The sequence below is a fragment of the Saccopteryx leptura genome, chromosome 6, assembly GCF_036850995.1.
Source record: "Saccopteryx leptura isolate mSacLep1 chromosome 6, mSacLep1_pri_phased_curated, whole genome shotgun sequence".
Taxonomy (NCBI): Eukaryota; Metazoa; Chordata; class Mammalia; order Chiroptera; family Emballonuridae; genus Saccopteryx; species Saccopteryx leptura.
The window spans coordinates 195,835,267-195,858,715 of NC_089508.1; the positions used below are offsets into that span (position 1 = coordinate 195,835,267).

At 60.2% G+C, this 23,449-nt stretch overlaps 1 protein-coding gene across 1 annotated transcript in view; it reads right to left on the minus strand.

The window, feature by feature from the left end:
• Nucleotides 1–655: 655 nt before the first annotated feature.
• Nucleotides 656–23,449, minus strand: part of DNAAF5 (dynein axonemal assembly factor 5) — a 33,016-nt gene continuing 10,222 nt past the window's right edge. Inside the window, exons 5-13 of the mRNA XM_066342156.1 lie at nt 19,330–19,562; nt 18,581–18,793; nt 16,119–16,262; nt 15,061–15,229; nt 9,905–10,052; nt 5,627–5,777; nt 4,782–4,938; nt 2,659–2,850; nt 656–1,612 (exon numbers count right to left, since the gene is read on the minus strand). Of these exons, the coding sequence (XP_066198253.1) occupies nt 1,476–1,612; nt 2,659–2,850; nt 4,782–4,938; nt 5,627–5,777; nt 9,905–10,052; nt 15,061–15,229; nt 16,119–16,262; nt 18,581–18,793; nt 19,330–19,562 (1,544 nt within the window). The 3' untranslated portion in view covers nt 656–1,475. The remainder of the gene's footprint in view (nt 1,613–2,658; nt 2,851–4,781; nt 4,939–5,626; nt 5,778–9,904; nt 10,053–15,060; nt 15,230–16,118; nt 16,263–18,580; nt 18,794–19,329; nt 19,563–23,449) is intronic.

A 23,449-nucleotide genomic window follows, 5' to 3' on the forward strand; every position in this document is an offset into this window, starting at 1 on the left:
CCTGGGCGGGCTGGCTGCTGCCCTGCGACCGGCTCACGGGTCTCTCCCTCCCACTCCCGCGGTGGGCCCTGGGCGGGCTGGCTGCTGCCCTGCGACCGGCTCACGGGTCTCTCCCTCCCGCGGTGGGCCCTGGGCAGGCTGGCTGCTGCCCTGCGACCGTCTCACGGGTCTCTCCCTCCCACTCCCGCGGTGGGCCCTGGGCAGGCTGGCTGCTGCCCTGCGACCGGCTCACGGGTCTCTCCCTCCCACGGTGGGCCCTGGGCAGGCTGGCTGCTGCCCTGCGACCGTCTCACGGGTCTCTCCCTCCCGCGGTGGGCCCTGGGCGGGCTGGCTGCTGCCCTGAGACCGGCTCACGGGTCTCTCCCTCCCACGGTGGGCCCTGGGCAGGCTGGCTGCTGCCCTGAGACCGGCTCACGGGTCTCTCCCTCCCACGGTGGGCCCTGGGCAGGCTGGCTGCTGCCCTGCGACCGGCTCGCGGGACGCTCCTGCCACCTGGTGTCCAGAGAGGGCATTTACTGCGAGCTGAGGCCTGGGGTTCTCCAGGCTGGCTTTCCCGAGGTGAAATCCAAGGAAAAATGAGTGATTTCTAAAAATGTCAGTTAATGATCAAAACAGACAGACAGGCATACAAGATAATTACAATAAATATTTTTAATTAAGTTTCAAACACTTAAGCGTAAACATTAACATTTGATTTCTGCAAAAGGCAGCATTTCCCCCTTGAGTTAACATGTATTTGGCTCATGGAAATAAAAACCACTGAACATGAAATCTTTTAGGCACTTGGGCGTAGAAGGTGCTAGAGAATAAAATACAATTTTACTTTACTGCTACTTCCAAGAGAGCAACCAAAATCTGATTAAATATTCTATTTTTAACAGTGTTAGCATTACTGGCCTAAGAAGGACACTTGACTGAATAGAGCCACAACCATCTTACCTTCCAAATGGGAAGAATCTCACTGATAATAGTTCTTAAGACGTCATATTCCTTTCAGTCTGTTTTCTGAGACAGTAAGTTCCAGTAGACAGAATCCAAAGGAAGAATTAAAAATTTTAAAAAATTCCTTTGGCTTTAAAAATAAGTGGTCAAGCACTGCCTTGGGCTCTTGACGCCAGACAGAACCGCTAAGCCCTGAGCCAGCAGCCTGGGCTGGTGTGGCCGCCAGGAGGCACAGTGGACATGGGCTGTAGTTGGACTTTCGATGAACGGCATAAACAGGACATGAAAGCACAGCCACTCTGTGAAGGTCATTTCAGAAGCTGCTGGGTCTGAGAAACTGTCCCAGCAGAGAACTGCGCCTCTTTCTTAGGAAATACATTCTTCTCACGGTCAGTCTTCCGTCCTCGGCTGCTGATGAAAGGTGCCCTGTGGTGAGGTGTGAAGGCCATGAGCCACACGCAGGTGCGGCCAGGGGTTTCCTGTTCACGCCCACCTCCAGCGGAGGCACGGGCAGCTCTGGCCTGGAGCTCCGGTCACTGAGCGGGCAGCCTGGCCTGCAGGTGCTGCAGGAGCTGCTCACAGCGGGAGGGGGAGCGGTGTTTGTGGATGACAGCCTCCGTCTCTCTTGCCAGCAGGTCAGGGAACAGGACGCTGCCTGCCTTGAGGACCTCTGTAAAACAGCAAACACCCTTAGGATGCCAGAGATAAGTATCAAACCAACACAAGTCCACAGAAATCAAAGCAGCACACTGCGGCTGCGCCAACAGACACGTGGACCAACGGAACAGAAAGGAGCCTAGAAATAAACCCACGTCTCTGTGGTCAGTGAATTTATGACAAAGGAGGATGACCATACAACAGGACAAAGACGGTCTATTCAACAAATGGTGTTGGGGCACTGGCCAGGGGCTCAGTTGGTTAGACCATCCTCCCGATATGCCAAAGTTGCAGGTTCGATCCACAGTCAGGGCGCATACGAGAATCAACTAATGCACAGATGATACATTGTAGAGGGAAAAAAACCAACCGATGAATGCATAAATAAGTGGAACAGCAAATCAATGTTTCTCTCTCTCTCTCAAATCAGTTAAACGTATTTTTAAAAAGTGGTGCTGGCTGGGAAAACTGGACAGATACATGCAAAAAACATGAACTTAAGACTACCCTTTTATACCACACACAAGAACAGACTCCAAATGGATTACAGACGTCAATGTTAGACCTGAAACCATGAAACTTCTAGAAGAAAATGTGGGCAGTAGACTCCTACATCACTCTTAGCGATGTCTTTTTGGATCTGTCCCATCAGGCGGGGGCAGCAAAAACAAACAAACAAATGGGACTACATCAAATTAAGGATTTTTGCACAGCGAAGAAAACATAAAACAATGACAGCCTTCTTGTCAGTATTTTGTTTTGGGAAATCTTTCAAATACATATTATTTATGTTTTAACATGAAACGGGCTTCTTGTTATTTTAAACGAATTAATAAATTTCTCAAAATTTGCTCAATTTTATTTCTAGTATAGTAACTACCACCGGCCTCACACAATACCAACACCCTTCAGGATGCCCAGTGACCCTGAGGACACGGGCCCCGAGGGACCCGGCCTGCCCCCTGCCCTCGTGTGGCTCCCCCGACGCTCAGCCATGAGGAACGGGCGAATGCGCCCGGAACAGGCCCAAAGGCCACTCCGAGTCGCCAGGACACTCACCCAAGACTGCGTCCTGGACGGCGCTCTCGGGGTCATCCAGGTACACGAGGAGCTCCTTGTACAGGAACTGAATGTGGCTCTGGTAGGAGGACTTCCTGGTGTCCTCTCTGACACACTCCAGCCAGGTGGCCAAGGCGGAGGCCGCCGCCAGCCTCACTTCATTGGACACGTCATCCAGGCGTTTCAGGAGCTCTGGAGGAGGACGGAGCAGGCTGAGGGCCGCAGCGCCTGCACGGTGCTCACCGGGTCCCTGGGAGCGGCACCCAGAGCGCACACACCCGGTGCTGCAGGCAGAAGGGTGGGTGCCCCGGACACAGGGCAGGAGTGGCCCGAGGGCCTCTGCATGGGCCTCCTCACCCGCCAGGCGGTCGGGCCCACTTAGACTCCAAGGTGCACAGATTCAAAGCCTGCCACTCACGGGCATCAGGCCGGGAGGCCCCACCTGGCAAGCAGATCGCACAGGAGGGACGTCTGCTGACCTTACCCTGCGCAGCTCTGGGGACAGAGCCGAGGGCCCAGGACCTGGCAGCCGCTCACTGTGCCCGTGTTGTGTCCGCTGAGACTCCAGGACAGGCCGTTCTGCTGAGCAGAGTCAGTCTTCCCCTGCGGATGCTCTGACTGGTCACGGGTCAGACTTCTTATTAGATGCGTGTGTTTCTCACACAATCCACCAGCAACCTTTGGCCTCCATGACTGCTGTCTTTAGAGGCTCAGCAGACGATCAGCACGCAGTACCCGTGCAGGGGACGTGAACGAGGGCGGGAGCAGCAGCCCGTGTGGTGGGAGGCCCGTCCTCACTACCTCTCAGGCCACGACTCTGTCTCAGCCAGGTTCGCCTACTGCTCACCCAGTGCACCGAGGTGTTTTTTTTTTGTATTTTTGTATTTTTCTGAAGTTGGAAATGGGGAGGCAGTCAGACAGACTCCCGCATGCACCCGACTGGGATCCACCCGGCACGCCCACCAGGGGGCGATGCTCTGCCCCTCTGGGGCGTTGCTCTGTTGCGACCAGAGCCACTCTAGCGCCTGGGGCAGAGGCCAAGGAGCCATCCCCAGCGCCGGGGCCATCTTTGCTCCAATGGAGCCTCGGCTGCGGGAGGGGAAGAGAGAGAGAGAGAGAGAGAGAGGAAGGAGAGGGGGAGGGGTGGAGAAGCAGATGGGCGCCTCTCCTGTGTGCCCTGGACGGGAATCAAACCTTGGGCTCCTGCACGCCAGGTCGACGCTCTATCACTGAGCCAACCGGCCAGGGCCAGTGCACTGAGTTTTAACTTCAGTAACTAGTTCTCATTTCCAGGAATTCTTAAAACCATCTTTTAAAAGTCACTAAATATTTGTGGCACACAGCAAGCATTAGGTAATTATATGTCGTTACCCAATGAGGACACCTGGCTTAAGAAACAGAGTCAGACACTGTGCACCCCCCCCCCACCCCCCGGAACCGTCCTGGAATCAGGTGCCTGGTTCCCACAGGTTCACCTACAGCTTCTCCGGGTTCTCGGCCTCACGCTTGCCCTTCACTTGTTCCCATTCACCGTCTTGAGTCTCAACTTGTCCTTTCCTGGAGGCAGCGTGTGCACCTTCCTGAGATCTCAGACACGGTTTAGAGGTAACTCCGAGGAGGAGCACATGCTCTGTCCGCGCTCGGGGTCGGGCTGGGGGAGACACCAGCCCCCCTGTGCTCAGAGACCTGGCTGCAGACCCCTGAGCCCAAGTTCTGCTCGGTGGGGTGGGGTCTGGCTTCTGCATCTGGGGTCTGTCTGGTGTTTTGGCTCCAAGGAGGCAGTGACGTTGGGGGTTCAGGCCACGGGCAGCACACACCTTGCCCTGGCCTGTGTCACCCCGGGGCCTGGCCACCGCTCCTGCTCTGAGGGCCCCTGCCGCCCTAGAGCCGCTCCCTGACCACAGTGGGAATCTGCGTGTCCCCCTGCGCTGTTGGGCCTCTGCCCCCAGCTGGTCCAGCTGTCCCGTTCCCGTGTCACTCAGTGTGATGTTCTAATCTGTCACTGCCAGGTTTGTACTCTCAGAACCAACCAGACCATAAGTCAAAATAACATTTTCTAATTTCCCTATAGAAGAAACAACTGTCAAACCAATACAGACACATGGAAAAGAGAAATGTCCTACCTGGGTAAATCTTGATGAACATATCAGGGCGAATCGCACCACCAGGAGACACTAACAGCGTATTCATGATGCGGCATGAAAGCAACCGAGCCGTCTGGGAGTCCTCCTCCAGGGTGGTCAGAATCTGGGGCACCAGCCTCTCCCGCACGTCCTGGACCTGCGGCCGTCGCAGAAACGGGAGTGACCACGCCGGCCCAGCGACAGGCTGGCTTTCACACAGATACAATGAAACGGCGACACGGGAGACCCGAAGCTGGATCTTACGTTTTAGATGATTTGAACAATTTTTGCTTCATTTGGTCAATGGAAAATCCATTATCCACAGAGTCTTACTGAGACACAAATCCCCATAGCCTGGTACTTACCAGCGTGACTGTGTCCAAGAAAATGTGGGAGGCATTTAACTGAAACCACAGTGCGCCGTGGGCCAGGTGGAGCCCACACACACAGTGAGTACCTGGTGAGACGTTTTCACAAGCACAGTAAAGCACAACACTAACACTTTCTACTGCTGCCTTAATTCCTGTGTTAGCTGGAGACAGGAACGGAAATAGCGTGGAAAGCCCACAGCCGACCCAGTTCAGTTAGGCTCCCCAGTGAAAACCTTTGTCTTGTAAAGAGTGACATTCAATCTGGGACCCTGAGAGCCCCCGAGATGAGCACAGCAAACACGATGCTTGTCCACGCTCTGCGTCCTACCAGCTCGTGCCACGGGACTCCGCCCACGTCCCCGGGAGGACACTCAGCACTGGTGTGGGCACCTTCGTGCTGCGGCCAAGGAGACCCAGGGGGGCCGCGGTACAGCACCCCCACCTCGCGCGGGCCCAGGACGCCCCGCGCCCCACCTGTGTGGCTGACAGGACCTCGCTGCTGAGGAGTGCCCAGAGGCAGGACACGGCGGCTGTGCGGATGGCTGCGGCTGTCCTCCCCGCGTGCCACTGCAGGTTGGGGACCAGGATGTCCTTGATCATGGTGTCCAGGTGGCTGTGAAACTGCCTGAGGAGGAAGCACAGGAGAGCAGGTGAGGAGGGTCGACAGCTGCTCCCTGGAGGAGGCATTTGTTTTGGGAAGTGGGCTGAGGGGAAAGGACCAGACAGCAGAGACGAAGCCAGCAGCAGTGGACAGCTGAGCACAAGAGCCCTCCGTTCCCAGCAGCAGTGGACAGCTGAGCACGAGAGCCCTCCGTGTCCGGGGGAGATGGCCATCCCGGTCAGCCTGCCATCCCGGGGGCTCCTGCTGGCCTGGCCTGGGAGCAGCTGTGGGGCCTGAGCTGAGAGACCTGGGGCTCTGGGACCCCCTTGCCACTGAGGGGCTTCATCCGTCACTCCCCTTGCTCCGAGGAGGAGGCATGAGCTACACCTCAGACGTCACAGGAGCACCAGCGGGCCAGCGGTCACTCCCACGCACGACAGGCCGAGCAGGTCCCAACCACGCTCCCCCACCTCCGTGAGGACGCTGCAGGTCTGTGCCAGAGACCGAGTCCCCATCAACCCAGCAGGGGACTTCTCACTGGTGCCCACCCACACTGCCGTGCCACCAAGACGAACGGGCACTGGAACCCCGGCTGCCACCTGGTAGCTCAGCACTGCAGGGGCCAGCGCCCCACTCAGCACCTCCCAGAGACCAGCCTCGGCACTGCAGGGGCCAGCACCCCACTCAGCACCTCCCAGGGACCAGCCTCAGTACTGCAGGGGCCAGCGCCCCACTCAGCACCTCCCAGGGGCCAGCGCCCCACTCAGCACCTCCCAGGGGCCAGCGCCCCACTCAGCACCTCCCAGGGACCAGCGCCCCACTCAGCACCTCCCAGGGACCAGCCTCAGCACTGCAGGGGCCAGCGCCCCACTCAGCACCTCCCAGGGGCCAGCGCCCCACTCAGCACCTCCCAGGGACCAGCGCCCCACTCAGCACCTCCCAGGGACCAGCCTCAGCACTGCAGGGGCCAGCGCCCCACTCAGCACCTCCCAGGGGCCAGCGCCCCACTCAGCACCTCCCAGGGGCCAGCGCCCCACTCAGCACCTCCCAGGGGCCAGCGCCCCACTCAGCACCTCCCAGAGACCAGCGCCCCACTCAGCCCCTCCCAGGGACCAGCCTCGGCACTGCAGGGGCCAGCGCCCCACTCAGCAGAGACCAGCCTCAGCACTGCAGGGGCCAGCGCCCCACTCAGCCCCTCCCAGGGACCAGCCTCAGTACCTCCCAGGGACCAGCGCCCCACTCAGCACCTCCCAGGGACCAGCGCCCCACTCAGCCCCTCCCAGGGACCAGCCTCAGCACTGCAGGGGCCAGCGCCCCACTCAGCCCCTCCCAGGGACCAGCGCCCCACTCAGCCCCTCCCAGGGACCAGCCTCAGCACTGCAGGGGCCAGCGCCCCACTCAGCCCCTCCCAGGGACCAGCCTCAGCACCTCCCAGGGGCCAGCGCCCCACTCAGCACCTCCCAGGGACCAGCGCCCCACTCAGCCCCTCCCAGGGACCAGCCTCAGCACCTCCCAGGGGCCAGCGCCCCACTCAGCCCCTCCCAGGGACCAGCGCCCCACTCAGCACCTCCCAGAGACCAGCGCCCCACTCAGCACCTCCCAGAGACCAGCGCCCCACTCAGCCCCTCCCAGGGACCAGCCTCAGCACCTCCCAGGGACCAGCGCCCCACTCAGCCCCTCCCAGGGACCAGCGCCCCACTCAGCCCCTCCCAGGGACCAGCCTCAGCACCTCCCAGGGGCCAGCGCCCCACTCAGCACCTCCCAGGGACCAGCCTCAGTACCTCCCAGGGACCAGCGCCCCACTCAGCACCTCCCAGGGACCAGCGCCCCACTCAGCCCCTCCCAGGGACCAGCGCCCCACTCAGCCCCTCCCAGGGACCAGCCTCAGCACCTCCCAGGGGCCAGCGCCCCACTCAGCACCTCCCAGGGACCAGCGCCCCACTCAGCCCCTCCCAGGGACCAGCCTCAGCACTGCAGGGGCCAGCGCCCCACTCAGCACCTCCCAGGGACCAGCGCCCCACTCAGCACCTCCCAGGGACCAGCCTCAGTACCTCCCAGGGACCAGCACCCCACTCAGCACCTCCCAGGGACCAGCCTCAGCACTGCAGGGGCCAGCACCCCACTCAGCACCTCCCAGGGACCAGCCTCAGCACTGCAGGGGCCAGCGCCCCACTCAGCACCTCCCAGGGACCAGCCTCAGCACTGCCCCTGGAGGTCCCTTGCGCTCACAGCCTCTGCTCACAGACCAGAGAGCATGATTTGCTGAACGAGTGATTCATCGACTTGTTTCCCAGCATCACTGTAAAGGGCACTCGGAACGTGGCTCACAGCTCGAACCCTGGCTGAGAACACCTCTCAGGGGCCACGGCCGCCAGCAGGGGGCACCCCAGAGCCAACGCCAAGGTGAGCCGCGGGCCAGCAGAGTGCATGGGGGTCAGGCCATCTGGTCTTCAGTGAGCGTCAGTGTTGCAGCAGAGCTGCTGCTGCCGACGGGTGGTCTGCAGGAGCCCTGACTCGGGCGGGTACCCAACGTGGCTGACGAGCTGTGGCCATGAGCTGCGCCCGCGTGTCTGAGCCGCCCTCCGAGATGATGATGTGAAGGGGAGAGAAAGCACCTGACTTTCCAACACTGACCCCACTGCGCACAGAAGACACAGGTCAGGTGGGAGCTCGCGGGCGGCTCCTGCACGGTTGGTGCCTGGGGAAGAGGTCCAGACGGGGACCGTCTTTGCAGAGCGATCATAGAGACGGGGCCCAAGGGGACACGGCTCAGGACTCTGCTCAGAGACACGGCTCAGGACTCTGCTCAGAGAACACCCCTTTAGCACACAGGAGGCCACCCACTTGGGAGAAACAGCCCATCCTCGTCCTGAGACCCCGACGTCCTCGCTGCTTCCTCGACGCTCCTGCCGACTTCACCCGAGTCTGGTGGAAACGCCGATGCCAGGAGCCCGCCCCCTCAGAGCAGGACCGCAGGCCGGGTGGAGGGCCGGAACGGCCGACCCGACCAGTGGACACTGACCGACGAGGGCCAGCGAGGGATTATTCCCTCCTGACGGTCTCCACCTCTGCGCGCTGACGGCAGGTTTCACAGCCGCTGTTGCTTCTGTTCCTCCCCCCTGCCCGTGAAAGCAGCTCACGCTCCCCACGAACAGCCACCCGACGGTGTCTTCCCAGTACTTCTTCCTCCGTGAGGCTCAGCGCAGTGTCTGCTGGGAGCTCTGTCTAGACTCAGCGGCTATCTGCAGGGCTCACTGTCCTCGGGGACACGGCGGAGCACAGGCCCCGAGCGGACGGCCTGGCCGGCGTTCCCACGGCCTCGCGGGCTCTCCAGGTGGAGGTTGGCCTCGTGCCGGGACGGCAGCCAGGGCGGCACTCAGCATGTTTTATGGGCCCTCCTCAGCGCCACGTTTTTGCAGACAAGCAGGAAATCAAAGTTCCTGCAATGTGATGTCTGGCTAGAGGCCCAGCAGCAATCAGCATGAATCCAGAGAAGAAAAGTCGAATGACCCAGTCGTCTCTGACCCCATCAGCCTCCACAACAAAGCAGGACTCTGCTCTGTGCTGACCGGCTCCCTCGGGACAGGTCCCCCGACAGCGCACAGCCCCACCTGAGCAGACCCGGCCGCCCCTCCTCACAGCAGGACTGTGTCCACAGGCCGCCCGACAACAAAGCAGGACTCGGCTCTGTGCTGACCGGCTCCCTCGGGACAGGTCCCCCGACAGCGCACAGCCCCACCTGAGCAGACCCGGCCGCCCCTCCTCACAGCAGGACGGTGTGTCCACAGGCCGCCCGGCAGCCCACACAGCTGCAACACAACCAAAAGTCCTTTCAAAAGCTTCACCATCAGCGGCAACTCAATCAATGCTTTGTTAGGTTTGAAAGGTACCAAAAGGCTTTTAAAACTGAGAACAGCTAATATATAAACCATTAATAGTTAATGTTCCCTAAAGCTTTTTCGCTCAATGGAATTTTAATGACCACACTAAAGGGACTTTGATTTAGGGCCTCCCTTTGTGGTGCACTCACTGCCCTGACCTCGCTGTTGACCCGCGGGCATGGGCAGCAGGCCCACCCGGGACCCCTGTGTGTGGGGGGCACCCCTCCCCGGGACAGTGTGGGGCGAGCTGTGGCAGTGGAGCAGACCTACCCTTGGGAGTCCACGGTGTCCTGTGCCCGCAGCAGCACCCGGGACAGCACGGAGAAGAGCTTCAGGCGCATCTGTGGGTCTCTGTCCGGCTGCAGGCAGCTCCGGAGGATGGGGACCAGGTGGGGCAGTGCCTCCCCGAGGGCAGGGCCTGGAACACAAGAGCTCCCTGTCTGCCTGTGGGGTGTGGGGGCCCTGGTGCCAGACAGACAAGCCCCTCAGCTGCAGGAAGGGCGCCCCTTCTGGGTCGTGGACTCATGTGATTAGCAAAGAAAAGTAACTGAGAACATTTATCAACCCCCAGTCACTCTGTTCAATTTGTACACTTCCTGTTTTCTGACATTTCCTCAAACTCTTAAAAAATTAAAGTCAGGCCCTGGCCGGTTGGCTCAGCGGTAGAGCGTCGGCCTGGCGTGCAGAGGACCCAGGTTCGATCCCCGGCCAGGGCACACAGGAGAAGCGCCCATCTGCTTCTCCACCCCTCCCCCTCTCCTTCCTCTCTGTCTCTCTCTTCCCCTCCCGCAGCCAAGGCTCCATTGGAGCAAAGATGGCCCGGGCGCTGGGGATGGCTCTGTGGCCTCTGCCCCAGGCACTAGAGTGGCTCTGGTCGCAACATGGCGACGCCCAGGATGGGCAGAGCGTCGCCCCTGGTGGGCAGAGCATCGCCCCCTGGTGGGCGTGCCGGGTGGATCCCGGTCGGGCGCATGCGGGAGTCTGTCTGACTGTCTCTCCCTGTTTCCAGCTTCAGAAAAATGAAGGAAAAAAAAAAATTAAAGTCAAGCAACATGTTAAATATCAACCGAAATTAGTTATTTAACATCTGCCCGGGAAGGTGGGCGTCCGCTGACTCCTCACTGAGAACACAACCGTCCTGAGCCTGGGGGGGGTGGGTCTCAACCAGGTGCCGGCAGGGGAGGCTGCACACTCACGGAGCTGTGGCTGGTATGACTCGAGCTTCGTGTCACAGGACCCCCACCCCACACGCAGCAGGCCCTGGGCACAGATGATGCACTTTCTAGACTAAGGTCACTGAACCCCAGGTCATGGCGCTCTGCTGATGCTACGAGGACTTCAAGGGCAGCAGGCAAAGCGGCCTGACCCTTGTGCGATAGGCCGTTACCAACCCAGAGACAAACCTGCAAGCCGGGAAAGCAGCTGGGGGCTCAGGGCACCAACCTGGAGCCGTGCAGCCAGCACAACCGACCGGCCCGCGAGCAGGACATGTCCACAGGGGGAGGGCCTGTCCGCTTCCTTCACAGAGGGGACACGGCAGGAGGGTCAGTGAGCGGCCACTGCCCGTGGGGAGGCCACCTGGACTCCCACCCGAGCCGGCGCCCCACAAATGGGCAGCACACATCGTTCCCAACACTTAACGTCTGTGTCTATTGAATAAGGGGGAAGAGCAACGCAGGGGTGCTGGTCATGGTACAACGAGGCCCCCAGCACATGGAAAGAACAATGGTCCCCAGGGCCCCACGCTCCCAGCGGAAGGGCAGCTCAGCGTCCTGGGAACAACTCTGAGGAGCAGGCCAGTAGCGTGACAGAGAACACATCAATGGACAGTATCCACGCATAGTCGTCACTGAGAACGAAGACCCTGGGAGACGTCTGAGTTGCCCAGAGCTGCCCCCCCCTTCTCGTGACCTGCTGGCCACCGGGAAGCAGTGGCTTCTGAAGGTGGAGATGGGAGCTGACGCCTGGGGTCTGAAAATTACCTTTTTTTTTTTTCTGAAGCTGGAAACAGGGAGGCAGACTCCCGCATGTGCCTGATCGGGATCCACCCGGCACGCCCACCAGGGGGCGATGCTCTGCCCATCTGGGGTGTTGCTCTGTTGCAACCAGAGCCATTCTAGCGCCTGAGGCAGAGGCCATGGAGCCATCCTCAGTGCCCGGGCCATCTTTGCTCCAATGGAGCCTTGGCTGCGGGAGGGGAAGAGAGAGACAGAGAGGAAGGAGAGGGGGAGGGGTGGAGAAGCAGATGGGCACTTATCCTGTGTGCCCTGGCCGGGAATCGAACCCGGGACTACTGCACGCCAGGCCGACGCTCTACCACTGAGCCAACTGGCCAGGGCACCTTTGTTTTTTAAAAAAGAATTATCTTTTAAAAATGAAGCGTGTCCAGTTAAGTCTTCTCAGACGGGTTAGGGCGAGGGTCTAAAGGGCAGCGTGTGGGTGTGGAAAGGAGCCCACTCACAGGGCACCCCAGGGATGGGACAGCCTGGAGGGACAGAACTGAGGAGCAGGTGGCCGCCGTCCCGCAGACCTCACTGACCACGGGGCAGGCCAGAGCGCTGCCGCCAGTGTTGCCTGCACACCCTCCACTTCCAGGCCCGGGGCCAGGTGCAGCCCGTCCTGCAGCTGGGGCTCTTGACAGTGACTGGACGCCCACCACACACACTGAGGGTGGGAGAGGAGGGAGACGCAGACTCTTCTCACGATCCAGGCGCCCGAGCACGGCCCAGCGGTGGTCCTCACAGAGCAGACCTTGTGTCGAGGTGCAGTCCCCAGGGGGACACCGTCCCTGCCCTCCCCACCAACGTCTGTGCTGGCCTCTTCGTCCACGCCCACGTCGGCCGCTGCCCTGCCTTTCACGCACACGCGAACACACATATTAACAGGCTGGGAAAGGGCATCTCTGGCTTCAACAGAGGAGGCTATGTGACACCCACGGTCAAGGTCGCTGCTGAAGACAGAGGGGACGTGCCACCAGCCTACGGCGGGCAGAGGGGTGTACTGGGATGGGCGCTGTGCCACTGGTGCTCAGGGAGTTAAGAGAACAAATCCCCACACCAGGCCTGGCCTGCCAGCCCCTGCTCTGTGCCCTCCGAGCACGGACCCTGCAGGGGTGCGCCTGCAGAGCCTGTGGCTTGCTTTCTGCAGCGTGTCGTGGCACGCGTGTTCCTGTGTCGCTCTGGGGCTGATGGCGGCGTCCAGGCTGCCAAGCACTTCTCCACGATATGTCATCACACAGGGAACTAACTTCTTGTCGGGTATTTGGGCCACTGCCAACTTCTGTGACTAAATACGCCCCCCCCGCTGAGTATTTCTGGGCACCTGGCTTTCTCCACAATTAGCATTATTTCCCCAGGACAGGTTCTCATGAGTGTGATTGCTGGAAAAGGCCGGAACACACACAGACATGCACACACACGCTGTCGGAACCCACTGATAACTGCAGAAGCATAAACTCAGGCTCCTCACAACCCAACAGCCCTGTCAGCCAAGGCTTCCGCTCAACACCAAGGGTGCTTTTTACATTTTGACTAAATTCACAGATGAAAAAGGGTGTCCTACTTCAGACCTGTGATGAGAGAGCTAGACAGGAAGGGAGAGAGATGAGAACAATCAACCTGTGGTTGCAGCACTTTAGCTGTTCATGAATTGCTTCTTATATATGTGTGTCTTGACCGAGGGCTTGAACCAAGCCAGGACTCGGGGTCTCAAACCGGGGACCTCAGTGTCCCAGGGCGATGTTCTATCATCCACTGCGCCCCCACTGGTCAGGCAAACCCACACCTCTTTATTAAAGGCTGCGTCTTCCTCCTCTGCTCACCAGGGGCGGTGACTCTTCAGGCAGCTCAGACACGGTGCCCCGCCCCACGTGGGGCCTGCTGTGAGCCTCCCTGCCTCCTCCTCCACGCTGGCCTCAATCCTCCCTCTCTCCTTTGTAGCCCCTTTCCATCTTTCCAGACTCTACAAAGTTATGTTTCTCTATGTTTTACAATTAAAGTAGTCATCTTTTCACAGAACTTTTCTAAGTAAGGAATTGGAGGAATTTACTTAGCAGAAAGTATTTGAACCCTCTTTCCTGTTCATCATAGTAGTACACGCTCCTTACACAACACTTGGAAAATACTAAAGAATAAGGAAAAGAAGAAAGCAAGCCTCTTCCACACTCCCAGAGCACAGAGCAAAAACGGTTCCACCTTTCAGATTTTACACGTGCACACACGCTCACACACACATGCACGCACGCACATGCTCACGCACGCACACACACTCACACAGGGAGTCAGAGCAAACACAGGTGGGGCTATTGAACTGGTAGTTCTAGAACCAGCACCTGTTACCTAACATTATACTGTCAATGTTTTCCTGGGCAAGACATAAAATGAGGACCCAAAAACGTTTTTTTCCAAGTGGCTGTCAGTTTTGGCACCACCGTAAGAAATATCTTTTTTAAACTGCAAATAGAAACAGATTTTAGGAGACCACCTCAGGTGCAGCAAACCTGGACCCAGCTTTCCTGCAAAGAACGCACGGCTGGTCCCCAGTGTGCACACCTGTGCCGTGAGCCGCCTGGTCCCCAGTGTGCACACCTGTGCTGTGAGCGTGGGAGCCGCCTGGTCCCCAGTGTGCACACCTGTGCCGTGAGCGCGGGAGCCGCCTGGTCCCCAGTGTGCACACCTGTGCCGTGAGCGCGGGAGCCGCCTGGTCCCCAGTGTGCACACCTGTGCCGTGAGCGCGGGAGCCGCCTGGTCCCCAGTGTGCACACCTGTGCCGTGAGCGCGGGAGCCACCTGGTCCCCAGTGTGCACACCTGTGCCGTGAGCGCGGGAGCCGCCTGGTCCCCAGTGTGCACACTTGTGCCGTGAGCGCGGGAGCCGCCTGGTCCCCAGTGTGCACACCTGTGCCGTGAGCGCGGGAGCCGCCTGGTCCCCAGTGTGCACACCTGTGCCGTGAGCGCGGGAGCCGCCTGGTCCCCAGTGTGCACACTTGTGCCGTGAGCGCGGGAGCCACCTGGTTCCTGTGCTTATTTGGGAAACACTAGAACACTCGAAAGTGAACACCCTGGGCTGTGCACACACAGCTGTAAACCTCCGTGCCCGCCGTGAAAACCTCACTGGAACCCACAGTGGAGACTCAGGGGCGACACTTTGCTCCAGGAGAGGCCTGGCGGTGAGGCTGGGGATGACCCGGGGAAGGTGGAGGGTCCCGGCCCCTGCAGCCACCCACCTACTGACCCGCGTGGCCAAGTGCGCCTGAGGGGACAGGCTACAGAGGGGCAGGGGGAGCAGGTGCAGGTCTGACCTAGAGCCCCATGCCAGCCTCCAGGATAATGTCCTCAGCATTTCAAAAGTCCAGGTTTTGTTTGTCACCCCTTCTCCAGAGGTGACACTCTGAGTACCTTACTCAGCTCTGTTCACCGTGGGGGCTCACCTGCGTGGGTGACCAGCACGCAGAACTGCAGGAGTTCCGGGGAGTGCACGGTCCAGTCCCGCTGCGACTCGGCCAGCCGCTCCAGGACGGGGCCCACGTGCTCGCGGTACAGGTCCTGGCTGTCACCACCACTGTCCACCGCGGCCAGCATGTCCATGGTCTCCTGAACCTGGGAAGTGTAAGCCACAGGCTGGGACAGTCTTCCCTTGGCTCAGAGCCCCCTCAGGCCACGGCCTGCTGGGATGGCCAGGTTGACTGCAGCCACGTCCCCGTGAGGACGGCAGAGCACCCTTGGAATCAGGGGCCAGGACCTGGGGCTGTGGACACTGGCTGACCACCTGCGTTTCTGCTCACGTGATGGCAAGGCTGGCACACAACCAGTGAACAGACCAGCGTGTTTACTGAGACGCTGGTCCTGGGCCCTGGTCTATGAGCGTGACAGCTGTGCCCCCACATCCCTGCACTCCTGCAGAGCAGAGCTGGGTGTGATGGGCTTCAGGGAGCTCATCCAAACAGGCGATTGTCTGCAAAGACCAGCTAAGTCCTCTCTGCCTGGCTCCCAGACGCTGGGGTGGCAGTCACTGCTGCCCTGGACAGAGGGTGAAGAAAGACAGGTGTACCATGCAGCCCCTGCCTGCTCCTCCTCGGGCTGCAAACGCCAGGAGGGCCTGGGCCTCCCCGGGCCGGCTGGGATGGGTCTATCTGCAGGGTCTGGGAGCGCCAGCTGTTACTAGTGACAAGCTGCCCGCAGGACTCGGCCCTCGGACACAAAGTCCAAAGGGGCCTCAAGGAAGAAGAGGGAGGGCTGACCTCCCACCCCGCAGGTCAGCGCCTGGAGTCTCCGTTCTTGCAATCACACAGGAAGACCCCGCCGTTCTCCCCTCCGTAGACCTGCGCCCGCCCCACCGCGTGCTGGGTGGGGATGCCCTCCCTACGTGTCTATGCACTGGACGCTGGGCCAAGCTGTCCGCAGGCAGAGACATGGAAATGCGCAGGCGCTGTGGCCCGGGCCAGCTTGTCCCTCGTCTCTGTGCCACCGACCCCCTAGCAGAGCTCACCTTGTGGCCCAGGCCCGGGGCGTCCGCGAGCGCCATCACGGTCACCAGCACCTCCATGAGCTGCAGGCCGCACCCTCGGCAGTCCTCGCGGCACACGGACACTACGGCCTGCACACACAGCAGCAGGTGCTCCCCGTAACGGTGCTGCCAACAGAGGAGGGCGTCCGTCAGCCCCGGCCGCTGCCCTCCTCCCACGCCTGGCCCATTAGACGCTGCACCCGGGTCTCAGATGCTGTGACAACGGAAGAAACTGCATCTCGGAAGAAACAGCACGGACTGCTCTGTGCACAGCGTCTGCGCAGAGTGGAAGGGACACAAGGCACAGTGGTCAGCGCTCCCGAAACGAAGCGCAGTCCGTAGGCAGCAACACAGCACAGGGCTGCCCGCCCTGCTCTTCAGCTGAGTGGGGACGAGGGAGTGACCCGATGTTATCAGTTTCTGCCTTTCGGCCCTGTCCCTGAGCAGACATTTCTAAGGCCAGAAGAAGCTCTGTGTGCTGAGCCCCGGGCGGGTGCCGGCAGGACACCTGGGGCTGCCGCCCACCAAGCCCAGACCTGCAGCAGCTCCGCACCCCCTGGACACTTTGTTTCACACAGGAGCTTTCAAATTTCAACCTGTTCTTGAAAGACATTTGTGGCCTGTTCTCACAGCTACGGGAGATAACCGTAGGAAACACAAGCTACTTCCTGAGGATGTGTGCACACACGCACCCGCACGCCCTCACAGGTTCACAGGCACACGTGCACACACCCAGGTCAGAGCAGGTGTCTCCGCTCACACCGGAGACGCCGATGTTTTCGTCTGTCCGGAAGCAGTAGACTGCCAAGTCTGGGTTCTGTCACGCTGGCGTCCCAGCCTGGGCAGGCCTGGAACTCGTCTAGGGATGCCCATGCAATGGGACTTTGTGAGACGCTGTCTCTCGTTCTTCAAATGCTCATGAAAACCGCCTGGAAAACCCTGGCAGATGAGGAGCCAAACACAAACCTGAAATCGAGGTTCAGGGATCCAGCTCTCCTGCACTCGACACTAAGGTACGAAATTGTATTTTCTCGGCTGCAGAGCACGTAAGCTACATGTCTAAACACCAGTACAAGTTCTCAACGTACACCCTCTGGCAGCAAATGCCCCTAGCTTGCAAAGTGACCCACAGGGTCAAAATCATTATCAGAACCACTTGTGAGCAAAAACGCAGAAGGTATGTGGACTGGACCATTATGTTAGAAACGGCTTTGGGAGAAGCAGAAACAGCTAAAACCTCCTGGAGGAGATGAGACAGCCTCCAACCTCCCTTTCCGAGACACCGTCTCGATTCCCTTTCTCCGTGTCTTACAAACTGCCTCACAGGTTCATTCAAACAGTGCATATGTGACTGTGGGCAGTGTCCTTCTCACTCAGAGGTCAGAGAGAGGCTGTGACCGATGGCCAGACGAGCCCACCGCCAAGTGCACCGGTGCTGGACTGTGCCCTCCCCGGGGCCCAGCTCTGTGGCTGCAGCACGGCCACGTCCGGCGCTGGCCTGTGCCCTCCCCGGGCCCAGCTCTGTGGCTGCAGCACGGTCACGTCTGGTGCTGGCGCTGCCCGGACAGACCACCCGGGGCAGCCTGCTGGCCCCACAGAAAGATCTGGGGCCACGTCCAGCACAGCCCGACAAAAACAGCGTTATTTTTCTTCAGTAGCAAACGATGAAAAATTATTCTGAACTGCTAACCCTAACTGTCCAGGCTGCGTCAGATGGAATGGGTGCTGCTCCGTTTCAAAGGAAACACACCTATCACAGCCACGCAGCCAGCACTGGGCAGCCACACCCTCAGGCGGCTCGCTGGAGGCTCATGACTGAAGGCCCCAACGTGGACGAAGTTCACGTTGCTGGGGTGGGGCGTTACTGCAGGGGGCACCGTGTGGAGCCACAGAGGGGCCTGCACCCCCTCGCAGGGAGTAGGAGGGGGCTCATCAGAGCTGCCCACCGGGTCACCCTCACTGGGAGCACGTGTGACCACGGCAGCACTGGCCACATGTGGCTCTTGGATACTTGGAATGTGGCCAGGGTGACTGAGGAATACATTTAAAAATGTAGTTTAAATGGCCGCTGTGCCAGGTGGAGCTGATGAGACAGGAAGCATGTGCGGTCCCAGCAGGACGGAGACATGGCCGCACCCTGGCCACCGCGATTGGTCTGACAGGTCCCGGCAGACGCACAGCAGTGACCGACCAGCAGGTCATGCAGATGGTAACTGGCGGCAACACGGCCACCGGAGAGGCAGTGATTTCAATCAGGGTGCTGCGAGAATCTTAAAAACCTGCACGACCTGCCTGATGAGTGAGGGGCACTGCCCTCTTCTCTCTGACCGTCAAACAGAAATGACAGCCGCTGGCACAACAGCCGTCTGGTCGGGACAAAGGAACGAGTTTGTGCCATGAGATGAGAAAGGCTGGAAGTCGCTGCCTCCTGTCCCCACACTTACGTTCTCAGACCCTTGACGGATGCGAGGCCCGGCCAGCTCCGTGGCGATGGCCTTCAGGTGTGGCTGGAGGGCCTCCCGTGGGCAGCCCCGAACGAGCGAGGCGAGGACCAGGAGGCCAGAGGCGCAGGGCGACTTTTTCAGCATCGGCCAGATCAACTTCAGAAACACTTCCGGGCTGACAAACGTCCCGATCAGCTCTGCAGACCGCGTGCACTGTGGAGAAAATGCAGGGCTGGGGGCGGCCACCCCGGCACCTCTGCTGCTGACCGCTGTGTGCTCAGAACAGGGTGTGAAACAGAGGCCCTTGCTGCTCTGAACCTCCGAGGCTGCTGGCTTTTAGGGCAGCGCGTCCGGCTGGCGGAGGGTTGTCCTGGAGGGCCCCTAATATGGGACAAACGCACAGGGCCCCAGGTTGTGGAACCCCGGCTCTGAGAAGGAGGGACAGAGGTGCACAGCTCGGTGACCTCAGGGCAGCAGGATGTGTGGACAGCCATCCCCAATGCCTGGCGGGCGACTGCCTCTGCACACCTCCCTCAAGGGCGTCACAGGACGGAGCAGATTGGGAGTGGGGCTGGGCCAGGGTGCGGGGCACAGACTCGAGGCCATCCTGGGGAGAGGGGCACCCTAACCTCAGCGTGGTGCTGGGTCCTCGGCCACCAGGCCGCATAGCTCACAGACCCACAAACCCGAGTGCGAACAGACAGCCGTCCGCCAGAGCGCACTAAGTGTGACTGGACGCGGCCACTCACGCTGCTGACCACGGCCGGCTCCTCGTCGGCGCAGGCCAGGAGCAGGGTCCGGAGCAGGACCTCGAGGTGCTGCGTGACGTGGTCCTCCGCGTGCAGCAGCAGCACCGTCAACAGCTGGGCCGCCTTCACGCGGGTCCCCACCACCCAGTCGGTGACGTCGTGGCAGATGGCCGGAAGGATCTTGCAGAGGTTTCTGAAGACGAGCTCCCGACAGCCCAGCCCAGGGCGAGTCTCTAGGGAAAAAGGTCAGAAAGAAACCGTCGTCCTCACAGACTCTCAAGAGTTCGTGTGAAAAGTCCCATACCGTACCCTCCTCCTTACGGTATGCCTAGAGCTTTTATCCTGAACTCCTAAAAATTCAAACCAACTCGCAAGACAGCAACAAAGAACCAAGTGTCGTAATTCAAACTTTCACAGTGAGGTCGAGGTGTGAGTGACAGGGCAGTCTGCACACCTGACCAGGTCTGACCTCCAGGCACACCTGCAAAGCACTCGCACCAAGAAAACGGCTACACCCACTGCCCGTTTCCTGTGCCACCTGGAAGGCCCTGCGCCCCGCACTCCCACCTTGCCCCAGGCGACCACGTCCCCCGGCCCCACAGGTGGACTGCCCGTTCCAGAACGCTCCACAGATGGACTGCCCGTTCCAGAACGCCCCACAGGTGGACTGCCCGTTCCAGAACGCTCCACAGGTGGGACCGTGCCGCGTGCACTTCTCCACCTGCTTCTTGCCCGCCCCCATCCTGGAACCGCTCCCCTTCCTGTGCCGAGTTCTGTCCGTTCTAGAGTTCATATAAACGAGTGTCTTTCACTAAGCAAGATGTTTGCAAGACACATCCACGTCCTGGTGTGCACAGAACTTCCTTCGTGGCTAAATTGTCCCCCTGCATGGAGGGACCCCCATGGTGCATCCACACCGGCTGATGGACAGCGGTGTCACTTCCAGTGGGGCTGCGTGTGTGCCCTGTGGGACCTCCACACGGCTGGGAGTCTGAGCAGGGGGGGCTCCGGGCTGACTGCACAGGGCGACCGCAGGCTCTGGCTCCAGTCGATGGTGTTCGACAACGCACCGTGAGCTCTCCCCTCAGCAGTGACAGTGACGGCTGGGGACGTGCCCTGGGGTCCGAGGACGGTCACCCTCCCTCCAGGGTGCTCACTGTCCTCGGTGCCCAGAGAGGCTGTGTCACCGAGTCTCCTCTGCAGATATAGCTGCAGGAGCTCACAACTGAGAAGCTCGGAGAGGAAACATCAGCAAACAGACGCTCGCCGGCTCCGCGCTGAGGGAGCACCGTGTACGCCAGCACACGGGGGGCGAGCGGAATGTCTGTAAAGTTTGTGACTGAAACAAAGTCAAACATGACCGTGCAGACGTGTTGGGAGGAAGGACGTGTGAGAGGACAGCACGGGGGAGCGAGGGCAGGGAGGACAAACGAGTCTCAGCAAGGTGCCACAGCTCACAGACGGAGAACAGGGGAGACAGAGCAGACGACCCTCTTTCTGCCGTGACCACCCTTCACCCTCGGGTCTGAGGGTCAGAGTTAAATCCTCGCTCAAGCACAGGTGAGAGGGGCTGTTCTTTCTTCTGTCCCTGTAGGTTCTCACCCCTAGGTCTGCGCCGTGCGCAAAGCGCCACCCACACGGGGTGCTGAGGAAGGCCCCACGAGCACCTGCACACTGCCCGGTAGTCACATGACCATGCTTGGTTGTTAGCATCTGCGGCACTGAGAGCCGGCACGTGCGGGACGGGCGTGGGGCTCCGTGCTTGACCTCTGCTTTGCAGCTGGTTCCTGGCGTGGGGGCCTGAGGATCCTGCTATGTGTTTATGGTGACACTCCAACTTGTATCTTTCTACCTCCCTTTTCCTGCTACCAAGCAATTTCCTTCTGATCTTCCAGTCCTTTTTCTGACAAGCTACTGGGGGCTTTACTGCAGATCCGTGTGGGCACCCAGTAGGTCAGCCAAGCTCCCAGTGCACCCTGCACTGTGCCTGCTGCAGTCAGGAGCAAAGGCCTCCCTTGGAGAACCACCCGACGTGTGGGCAGACGTCAGGCCTTCAGGTACGTGGGCTGAGCACGGTGGCCTCGGGGCTCCTGAGAGGAGGAGGGCCCTTCCTCCTCACTTTGCTTTTTCAGCACGTCTCCCTGCCTCTCAGATCAGGGAGAGGCCAGCAGAAAGTCCAGATAAGCAGGTCAGAGCGCATGAACACAGATTCAGCTTACTGTTTGCACAGTTAGACTAAGCGTGATTTAACTGCAGTCAGAAACACAGAGCATCGATTTTTAAATGTGTTTACCCACGTCCGATAGCAGGTCCGCTGGGACTGTACTCACAAACTCTCAGGGTAGGTGGGCCAATGAGGTGGTCAGCGGGCGTCCGGTGGGGGTGTGTGTGCCGTGTACACAGCAGAGTGACCTGGAAAGGGTTTAGCGGTCGACTTTCCTCCGTGCAGGGGCTGAGGGGTCGACTGAAAAGGGGTCCAGGGAACTGACAGAGACCCCTGCTGGGACCTGGGACTGGCCCCTCGTGTGCAGGCCCTGACCTGCCTGCTGAGGACCAGCCCCTGCCCCTGTGGCCACGGTGCTCCTGGTAGAAGACTCAGCACGGGGCCCGAGAGCGTGAACCAGGCGCCACTATGGCTGCTGGACAGCAGGCGCCTGCCCCACAGCGGGCAGCTGCCCGTCTCCCTCACACTTAGAGCTCAGACGCTGCAGGCCCCACGGAGCGCACCTGCCTCCCCTGCCTTCCCGGCACAGTCCCCGCACCAGACAGTACGCATGGCAGAGCGGACCAGAGTGAGCTCGGTGAACATGAGAACACAGGGCCTCGTGCGGGAAGCCTTCCACACCACAGCGGCATTCCCTCAACGGGACTCCTCTCGTTTCTAAAGTGGGTTAAAAAAAAGCAAGCTCTGTCCTCCGTGTTGAAGGTTTCGGAAGCCAGTCACCACTAGGAAGAGGGGCTTCCTGTCACTCAAGCGTCACCAAGAAAAACGGCTCCAACGGAAGGACCGCCCCAAAGAAGAGAGGCCTCCGGGAACTCGGCGCCCAGGACCTGCTGCAGGCGTGGTCCCGGCCCCATCCGGTGAGCTGGTGCTGAGTTCCGGGGGGTGCTGTCAATCTCCCCCGTGCACAGCTCTGCCTCGGTGTTGCAACAGGAAATGTACACCTTGTTTTCTCAAGGGAGGGAGAGCCGGCCCCGGCTGGACCTGGTCCAGGTGAGGCCTGTCTGACAGGCACGGTGCCCGAGCCCAGTGTCTACCAGCAGCGAACGGTCACCTTGTCAAAGCTCGTCTGTTCACCGCTCAGGTCTGCACCTGAGCCACACAATCGGGCCGTCTGTCTCGCAGGCAGAGAGGACACAGCACCCACTCATCCGACAGCTGCAGAGCCGACCCTGCCCCGGGCACACCTGTTCCAGGTGCTGGGACGCAGGCACAGACAAGCCTGCCCTCGGAGCGAGATGACAAACACACGTCTCACTAGAAGCAGCACCATGTCGGCTAGAGGAGTCTGGGGGGGGGGTAGGTGGGGGGGCAGGGGAGACACGGCGGGGGGGGAGCCCAGTGCCCACCGGCTGCCAGGTGAGGAGACACTGGGATAGGAGAGGAGAGCCACACAGCATGGCTCTGATGAAGGCCTGCGTCTGTGACGTGCAAAGAATTCCTGCAACTTCTTTTTTTTGGGTTTTTTTTTTTTTTTTGCATTTTTCTGAAGCTAGAAACAGGGAGAGACAGTCAGACAGACTCCTGCATGTGCCCGACCGGGATCCACCCGGCACGCCTACCAGGGGCGATGCTCTGCCCACCAGGGGGCAATGCTCTGCCCATCCTGGGCGTTGCTCTGCTGCAACCAGAGCCACTCTAGCGCCTGGGGCAGAGGCCACAGAGCCATCCCCAGCGCCCGGGCCATCTCTGCTCCAATGGAGCCTTGGCTGAGGGAGGGGAAGAGAGAGACAGAGAGGAAGGCGCGGCAGAGGGGTGGAGAAGCAAATGGGCGCTTCTCCTGTGTGCCCTGGCCGGGATTTGAACCCGGGTCCTCCGCACGCTAGGCCGATGCTCTACCGCTGAGCCAACCGGCCAGGGCTCCTGCAACTTCTTAATTGGAGAACAGACCACCCGACA